Below are 10,109 nucleotides of genomic sequence, written 5' to 3'. Positions count from 1 at the left end.
ATGCTGCGGGGTCGGGTAGGATGCTCATAGGATAGGTAAATTTAGAAATTGATATGAACTAGCATGATTGAATTGGGTTGGTTCAATTCAAGTTTTATTTGTTTATTTATTTTCTCCATCTTAGCTCAGTTGTGATTCTAGTATTTTTTTGGGATCAAAAGGTGAAATTCGTCACCTTAAGAGTCCTCCCGCAGTTCAGTTTCAAGATTTTTGTAAGAGAGATAAATCACGAAATCAACAGTGAGATTCGAACATGGGATCTGTGACTAGCTATATAGCAGCTAGAATCCAAAACTCTTTGGGACTAACACATGTACGGTCTCAACCGCCGAGCTATATCCGTGGGGCTGTGATTCTATTGTTGTGGACCCTATTGACATTGGTTCAAGCCGATGTTAAACCATATAATCTATGGACTCAATCTGACTTTGTATAAACAATATCAAAGCAATGTGGTTTGTTAATACGTTTTTGTGCTCTTTTATATATTAAAATAAGTTGTATATATCTTAATATTTTGGTGTGCCACAATTGGTGTGCCACAATAAGTTGTATAGATCTTAATATTATTATTAATATAATAATAATAATAATAATAATAAAAAGAATTAGCTTTAAACAAGCTTTGTACCTCCCACCAAAACGGATCATATTATCAAAAGTTGCAAGCTAAAGCATTCCTTCCCCTGCAAGTTGTTTTATCCCCCCCTCCCCTTTCTTTTTACGAAGGCAACTTTGTTGACAGTGACTGGGTGAGAAAAAGGCAAAGATAAAAAGAGGATAGACGATTCTCACCTATTCTTTTAAGTGGAATCCAATGCTTTTCATGAAAGGACTCTCTCCAACCCCCCTTCATATACCATGTCTGTTATCTTGTCAAAACAGTGCCTCCATCCCCCCTAAATTCCTGCAAATTCCAAACATATATAGCTTACAAGCCAAAGTGCCAACTACTGCTCGCTAAGTCGCATCTTTGGCTATTGCTGCTATTCATCCCTAGTTGAGGAGAAAATATTACATATTATTATTATTAGCTGAATTCCACCTTGTACTATGGTCATTATGTATTTGTTACAATTGTGGCTGCACCCAATCAATTCATGTTGTAAAAATAAAATAAGGATGACATTCACATAATGGTTGATTTTTTTTTTTTGTAACTATGAAATGCTATTATTGATTAATTATTATTAATTAATAAATAAAAACAATAATTATACTGTTTGGATGTGTCTTTTAGTGTAACAAGTTGGCTTAATACATTTTTTAGTTCCTGGACTAATCAAAAAAATAATTTTAAGGATATCAACTAAATTGTGCCTATTATTCATCAATGGACAAAATAATTTTATACACTTTTAGTCTTTGATTTAACCGACGTTAACTTTGCCACGTCATATTGCCACGTCACTCCTCAACACTGCCACGCACAGCTTAATGCATTTTTTAGTCTATGGACTAATAAAAAAAATGATTTTAAGGATATAAATTAAATTGTACTCATTATTTATCCCTGGACAAAATAATTTTATACACTTTGAGTTCCTGGCTCAACCGACGTTAACTTTACCTCGTCACGTCACTCATAATATCCACGTCTATTGTATATATTTTTATATATATATAAAAAAAAAATGTCTCCATAGTTGGGCTCCCTGACCTCGGCCATGGGGAGGCTGGGTTCCTCGACCCAACCGTGGCTGGGATAGGGAACCTAGCAGTTGGGCGGCTGACCACCATGGCCATCAAGTTTTGGGGGTCGGGGAACCCTATAACCTTTGTCCCTAACCCCAGCCATTCCCTGACCACTGGGTGTAGGGTCCCCAACCCCGGCCGTTCCGAGGAGACCGATAATGGCTGAATCGACGACGGGTGCAAAGGTAAGAACGGTCCAGAACGAGGAAAGAGGGAGAAGGGGGAAAAAAGGCTCCTCATGGCTGCTGGCAGCCATGGCTAGGTGTGTGTAGACGTTATTTATTTATTTTTTTTTATAAAAATATGGACAACAGACGTGAATATTATGAGTGACGTGTCATTGACATGGTAGTGTGACGAGGCAAAATTAACATCTCAATTAACGTCGGTTAAAACGGGGACTAAAAGTGTATAAAATTATTTTGTCAAAAAATGAATAGTAAGTATAATTTAGTTGATATCCTTAAAATTATTTTTTTTATTAATTCAAGGACTAAAAAATGCATTAAGTTGTGGTGATGTGATGTATTGAGGAGTGACGTGCCAGTAACATAGCAAAATTAATGTCTTAGTTAACGTCGGTTAAGCCAATGACTAAAAATATATAAAATTATTTTGTCCAGAGATAAATAGTAAGTACAATTTAGTTGATATCTTTAAAATTATTTTTTTATTAACTTAAGGACTAAAAAATGTGTTAAGCATACAAAGTTTAATGATGTTTCTTATGAACACCTAAATGTGGGAAGTGGAAAAGGATTCCTATGGGTGGATTGATTTGATTACTCTATTATTATTATTATATATGCCACATAAGATGTGACGCCACTTAGGGTTCATTCCAATGCCAATGCCATCCGTTTTTTAGGAACCTTCACTATCATTTTTGGACCACATAATAAATAATGGGAGGAATAATTAATATTATATATAATAGAATTTTATGTTAAAATATATTTATTAACAGAATATATTTTTATTAAAATATATCCACTTAATTAGAAGTAAAATGTCTATTAAAAATAAATTGTTATGTTTAGGAAAATTGTATTATATATCACATTATTTTTTATAAACATATATTAATTATTTCCTATTAAGAGTTTTAATATTATACCCTATTTCGTTTGGTTATGGTTCTTTTTTTTTTTTCTTTCTAAATTTCTTTATTTCCACTATCTTCAAAATAAAATCTCAAAAACAGATTTGTTATCCCATAACTTTACAATTTTAGAACCATCAAAATCATTTATTTATTATTTTCTAAAGCAAAAATATATCCTGAAATATTTTCCTAAAATAGTTTTGGAAAAAAAAATTAGAAAAAACACAAAGTCGTCTGGATTTCTAATATTAAAATAAAAATCATTTTTTAAAACTATATATATATATTTATATAATGAAAGAATAGAAGAATTGGGGGCAAAATACATATTTTAACTCTCGTATTTTTATGTTTTTTGTCATTTAGACATTTGAACTTTTGTTATTTCAAGGACACTCTTGAATTTACAACTTTAATTTAATTGTACTTATAAGTTTTTTTATTTCAATTATACTCTCGAATTTCTTATTCTTAACAAATTTATCGAGACATGACTCAAAATTATATAATTTGTGAGTGTAAAATAATAAAAAATTAATAATACAATTAACTTGAAATTATATAATTTAATGGTATTTTTAAAATAATAAAAAATTTAAAAATTTAAATAAAAAATACATATAAAGACAAAAATATATATTTAAACCAGAATTTGGGAGTATGTGTTTTGACGTGGGGCTAACACCATGTGCCCATCACTATCCTGCTCTCTCATGCAGCTCATCACTTCTCTTCAACTGTGGCCTCACATTATCATCCATCCATCCAACCTTTCTGGCTTCTGCATCCCCACCACCATAACCCCTCTCTCTCTCTCTCTCTCGTGCCCTATTTGTATTTACACTAGATGATGAAGATGAAACCTCCTTTTCTTTAACTATAAAACTATCTAACTATAAATATCTATATTTGGAGGGTCAAAAGATTCAAACAATAATTTTATATATTTGTCCTAAAATATGAATCGTCACTTGAAGTATTATATATTGTTAAGAACTAAAAAAGACTTTCACTCTCTAATTTAAATGTTAATTTTTATTTATAGCATACAAAGTTTCTTGGTTTGTAAAGTTTGGAAGATCCTTCTAATATGTAATGTTATTTTTATTTCATAAAAGAATTATTTCGCTCTTTCCCTTTTTTATATCCTAATTCAAATTTATATCATATGAGATTTTTTATTTTTTCATATTATTAATTTTATACATAATTTTATTATTAATTTATTAAAAATAAGTATACGTATCATTCACGCTTACACATATATAGAGAGATGATCTGTCGTCAGCAACATAGGGGTGATGTGTGGCCCCACCACCCCATGGAGCCCACGCCCAGTCTCTAAAATTGTCCACAATTGTTAATTTGTTATGTTGCCAATATATATGTATATATATATATTAGTATAATTTTTATAATTACAATATTATACATAATATGGCACACAAAAAGAACAAGTGATAGAGCTCCCCATATGTACGTACGTACCCACATATGATGTCTTCCACATGCTTCTCCACCCCCCTTAGAGAGCCATCACCAATTGCTTTTTCTCCACCAATCCAATCCCATCCCATCCCATCCCATCCCATCCCCAGCAAACACAAATCATCTCACCATCCATTCATCATCAATCACTCTTCCCTCATCTAACCCCTCCCATGGTTCCAACTACCCCTGAAAGTAGCTGTTTTGACCTATTCTTCTTCTTCTTCTTCTTCTTCTTCTTATTCTTCATTTATTTGTTTTTAAAGAAAAATCCCTTTTTGTTTGAGGCTTCACAATATCGCATACATGCATGCTTTGCTTCCTTTAGAAAAGCACTTTCTTAATTACTTACAGCTGCCATTGGAGCAGCAAAAAGCCCTTAGCCAGTAGAAGGATAATACCCTTTACATATAAATAGTTAATTTCTCCCCACCAGCAAGAGAATAAAGCCATGTCAATTTGGATCTCGGATTTGTTTCGTTGAGGGGAAACAAAGGAGCAAAGAAAATTAGGGTATTTTATTTTTATATATGCATTTAGTTTTGAGAAAATTATATTTCTATAAAATATATATCCGTAGAAGAAACGTTACCAAAATTATTATGAGACGTTGATATTTTAGGGTATATTATATATAGTAGTATTCTTAAAATTATGGCTTAATATATTTATGGAAACATTCATTATATATTCTGTGGGGGGGAAGACTTACTAAAAAAAAAAAAAAAAAAAGTCTTTATGACAAAAAAATATTTTCTCCATTAATTTAGCCTTTTGTTTCAATCAAACTTTCCTTGCACTCCAATAAGATTTGAACTACTTTGAAGCAAGATTTCGTTATCTAGCTAGCTAGTAATTAATTACTTTCCCTAATAATTAAGAAGGCTTAATTAAACATTTTCTCTTACATTAATTAATTAGTTGGACTCGACTATTATATATATATATATGTGTGTGTGTGTGTGTGTGTGTGTGTGTGAAAAAGATGTCTTCTCTTGTTTTTGTTCTTATTTCAATATTGATTCTCTGAATTAATGGGTTTTCTTGAAGCAATTAGAGAATTCTAGCTTGCCCTGAAATTATGTCATAATTCAGTTGAGTTCAGACCCAAAATTAACATTAATATTATATATGTAGAGAAAGGCAGCAAGAATCAGAGTCATTCTTATTCATCAGCTGCAGTAAAAAATGCTAAAAAAGAGCTGTGGCGTCTGATGATTAATAAAATCCTCAACCCTCCTCACAAATCCAAAATGCAGCTCCCAAGCCAAAAAAAAAAAAAAAAAGAACTAATATTAAACATGAAACCAAAAGAAAAAAAATGAATACAGAAAATAGATATCCAAATCTACATCAAATTATGGAAGAGAATAATTAAGGATGAAATCAATGACTAGTAGTTGATCAAACTAAACAAGCATCACTGTAGCCCCTCCAAGCAACGCTAGCAGCATGGCGATGCTGCTTCCTTGCATCCAGGAGCCTGAATTCGGCGGGGAGGTGGACGGAGGGCTCGCCGGCGGCGGCATGTGCATGTGTCCCGGCGACATGGGGGTGGGAGATGGCGGCGACATGGGGGTGGGAGATGGCGGCGACATGGGGGTGGGAGATGGCGGCGACATGGGGCTGGGAGATGGCGGCGACATGGGGGTGGGAGATGGCGGCGGCGACATGGGGGTGGCAGATGGCGGCGGCGACGGGGGGGTGGCAGATGGCGGCGGCGACATGGGGGTGGGCGTCGTCGTTGGTGGTGGTGGGGTGGTCGTGGGGGATGGTGTGGTAGGGGTGGGGGTGGCGGTTGGTGATGAAGCTGGAGACTGGGCCTTGGACACGGCCATCAAAGCTAGAAACACAGCCACCGCCGGCATGGCGATTCGCAGAGCCATGAGAGAGAGAGAGAGAGAGAGAGAGAGAGAGAGAGAGAGAGATTTGGGAGGAACAGGAAAGAGTGAGGGTGAGTTTTGATATATAGAGGAGAGAAGAAGAGGAAGAAGAAGGAGAATGTGTAACGTTTGGGTGCATGGAGTTTGTGTGAAATAAGGCAGAATGGATGGCACGTGGCAGAAGAGAAATGTCAAGTGTGGTTCATCATAATCATAATCATAATCATAATCCTAATCCTAATAATAGTAATTATAATAATTACGGCTGGGCTGGCTGAGCACTAACTAATCACTTGGATTTGTCTTTTAAGGTTGGCAGACAGGCAGCCTTTGTTCAATATTGTTGGTTGCGGTTGACAACGTTGTCTGGCCATATATATATATATATATATATAAGAAATAAGAATAGTTACTATATATTAATTACGTACTTTCATTCACACTCTAATTTTACTCTAATATACTTCCTTCCAAAATCCCACATTTTCTGTAACCTAAATGTGTCTTTAGCGCTCTCAATTATAATTTATTTTTTATTTTTTGTAAATGTTAGATTCAACCGTACGTTTGTATGGAATATTTCCATTTTATTGCTATTATTATTTAACTATTATATTTTTCAATGCATAATAATTTCTAGCTAGGAAGGAAATTAATTAATGCTTTTAGAATTAGCTAGCTTATGACATTCTTTTATATTAAATTATATATTAAATGTCCATAACTTGGCATAATAATAAGAAAGCATGAAAAGTTTGCTTGCCAGCCCCTCCACCTCCACTGGGTTTAGAACTAAGATTTTTTTTTTTTTTTTTTTTAGAATTAAGATTTTTCTTGTGGCTGTGATTCGTCGGCCCTTTTCCTTGTGGAATTGACTTTCAGATTACTAGTCGACAGACTATTTAATGTAACGATGGATACTTTCATGTAATAATATTACGTTGATTATTAATGTTATAATTTAACAATATATTCTTAATTTATATATTAATTAATTACTAGTAAGTTATTAAATATAAATAAATTTTATGTTAAATTTAAAAAATTAATAATTGTCATGCATTTAAATATATTATTAAATTATAACATAATATTAATTTAATAACAATGGAGACTTTCATTGTTTCATAACCACAACAGCTAGTCTTTTTAGGACACCACAGAAATACCCTCTACCCCTCCCTCCCTGGTTCCAAAGTTTTGTTAATTTAATTGAATGGATAATAATGCAATTATTCGATTAAATAATGGGTTAATAATATATAAGTACCATTTTTTATAAGAAATGAAAAAAATATATATGAAAAGAATTCTTCTAGTATGGTAGTATTTATTAATCAAGATATAAAACAAAAAAAAAATAGGATATAAAAAATATTCTGAATAAAAGTATTTTTCATTGTATTTGTTAAATTTATTTAGAAAAAATTTATGTAATTTTTTATCTTAATTCTTTCAGATAAATTTATCTTTTTTTATTTAAATAAATTATCTTGAACTTTACAGATAAATTATCTTAATATAATCTTATTTTATTGATTTAAACAAACGTTACCTAAATATATAATATGTTATTAAAATAATACGAGATTATAAGCTACCTATATAATTATTTATTAATAATTAAATATTCAGAATCTGCACCACTTTTTATTCTCAAACAAACAACCACATACATACATTAACATTATTCTATTAATTAAAATGTATATTTAGAAAGATGATCATTCATTCTACTATATATCTATCGATATAGATCTGACTAATTGGGAAAATATTACAGCCATGGACATGGTGATGGAGGAGTGCCAGCTGGCGCATGTGGAGTCAGTTGGCTACAGAACACTCCTGAGGGCAACTAGAATGAAAAGGACTAACGATACTATTATTTTCATTTTTCATCACACAATTCATACATTTTATTTATTTGTATATATATATATATATAACAGCGTTTATAGAATATATGTAAAGTTAATCATCCTTTTTTAGTTTATTAATGCCGTTATTAATACCGCCTAATCATCCTTTATTTAATCATTCCCACGAATGTATCTATTTAATTATTCTTATCATCTTTGGGTTGGGTTGGAGCAGCAAATTGAGCGAGTATCTGGGGGTATATTTGTACTTTAGTCCTCCAGCTGTATCCTCCTCTTTCATGGCAACTGGCAAGGAGCAACCGTAGCCCTCCTGACTTCTGTGGTTGTCGGTGGCAGGGATAAGACAAGGAAAGGCAAAAAGAGAAGGCCCCTTCCTTCTATTACCATTCTATTAATTATACATATATATATTTTCATCTTTAAACAGATATATACAAACAAATCAATAATATAACATTCTATTAATTATACATATATATATTTTCATCTTTAAACAGATATATACAAACAAATCAATAATATAATTGTGACCAAAAATTTTAAATTTGACTGTTATTCAAATTTTTTTACAATTAAACATTTATCTCTATGGCTTACTTTCAAATTAAAATATTAATTTATATAATTTTTTTGGTATATATTTATAAATAAGTGTTAGGTCTATAAATAGATACTCAATATTATAAAATTATTCTATCAATATTATTATAGTAAATTTTTACTCTCTGATCTTGATTTTTTTTTAATTTGAGTTTTTTACGTAAAATTTTTATATTTTGTTGTGTGTTTGTTAGTTTGATTATTATTTTCTTTTTAATCTTAAATTTGTACAAACTAGTATCAAAGTCATTGGATCAAATCATCAATATTTTTCAATCTCAATCGTCAAATTTGTAACCTTTTATTTTCTTCGCCACCTAGGGTTTCTTGTCGTCGTCAACCGTTTGTTCACTGTCGTCGATCACCATTAGTCTTCTCACAATCGTCGTCAACTCCATTAGTCTAAGTGACCTTTAGATTGTCATCTCCAATTGTCGCAACTGACCATCCATTTTCTTCTGTCGACGTGACCATCATTTCATCTTCTTCAACAGTCACAATCCAACGTTAGCCTTTTTTCATTTTTTTCCCATTGTCGATGATTCCACCATTGCAACCAAATTGTTTGTTCATCTTCGTCTTCTCCAACTGCCTGTTTGTCTTTACTAGTCGATTGTGACTGTAATACCTCATATTTTTGTAAGATTACCACGTAGTTTAAACGAGTTTGGGATACCAAAAAATTAGTTAGCTAGCAAAATAAATCGTCGAATCAACGATAGGGAGTGCCCTAGAGTTTAGATACCTAAGGAAAAAGATATGTCATTGACGAACGTCTTAAGATGAGATTTATGACGTAGAAATAAATCAAATTCGAGACAATTTTTGGTATAGCTAAGTTATAGCCTGAAAAATCGAATGATGGTAAGGGATTTTTGAGAAATCAATGGAACCCTGAGGAGTTTCATATTTCGTTAATAGAACAACTTTTAAGTGATTTCGGGATGAAACAAAAGGGTTTACGGTCGAAACATGCATTTAGGGTCTAAGTGTAATTTTTAATTCTAGTTGAAAATGATATTTTTCTAAATTTGTTGGGTCAATTGAAAAGTATGGGACTTAGGGGTTCATGTGGTAAAGTATCGAAGTTTAAGGACTTGAGGAAGAGGGCCAAAATGGAATTTGAAGAAAGGCTGGGGTGGAAGTGTAATTATTAGAAATGCTACAACAAGGTATGGTCGATTTGGCCGCAGTACATGGGAGCCAAAAATTCGATGATGGGACAGTCGATCTTGTCAAGGCATGACCACCATCATCCTAGGAAGTGTATGGGCTACGCAATGGCCGTTGATTGGCCGAAGAGAGGCCGAATTTTGCCTATAAATAGGCAAGGGTTTCGATCAAAAATAGGGAAACCAATCTCTCGAGTTTTGGAGTATTTTTGAGAGTTCTGATAGAGGGATTTTTCTCTAGAGGTCTTGGGCATCATTTCTGAAGAATTTGAAGTGTTTTCAT

The 10,109-nt window shown here is 32.6% G+C and overlaps 1 protein-coding gene across 1 annotated transcript; it reads right to left on the bottom strand.

The window, feature by feature from the left end:
- Window positions 1–5,430: 5,430 nt before the first annotated feature.
- LOC127787014 (vegetative cell wall protein gp1-like) lies at window positions 5,431–6,250 on the bottom strand. The gene has a single exon (XM_052314840.1). It carries the CDS (start codon window positions 6,172–6,174, stop codon window positions 5,698–5,700), a length of 477 nt encoding a protein of 158 aa, XP_052170800.1. The 5' UTR covers window positions 6,175–6,250; the 3' UTR covers window positions 5,431–5,697.
- Between the last annotated feature and the right edge of the window lie 3,859 nt (window positions 6,251–10,109).

The sequence above is a fragment of the Diospyros lotus genome, chromosome 12, assembly GCF_014633365.1.
Source record: "Diospyros lotus cultivar Yz01 chromosome 12, ASM1463336v1, whole genome shotgun sequence".
Taxonomy (NCBI): domain Eukaryota; kingdom Viridiplantae; phylum Streptophyta; class Magnoliopsida; order Ericales; family Ebenaceae; genus Diospyros; species Diospyros lotus.
Note: the sequence above shows the minus strand (reverse complement) of the source record. Positions and strands in the feature narration are given on the sequence as shown.

What these genes read in the sequence shown, in the direction of transcription:
- LOC127787014 (XM_052314840.1), bottom strand. Translation starts at nt 6,174, where the DNA reads ATGGCTCTGCGAATCGCCATGCCGGCGGTGGCTGTGTTTCTAGCTTTG.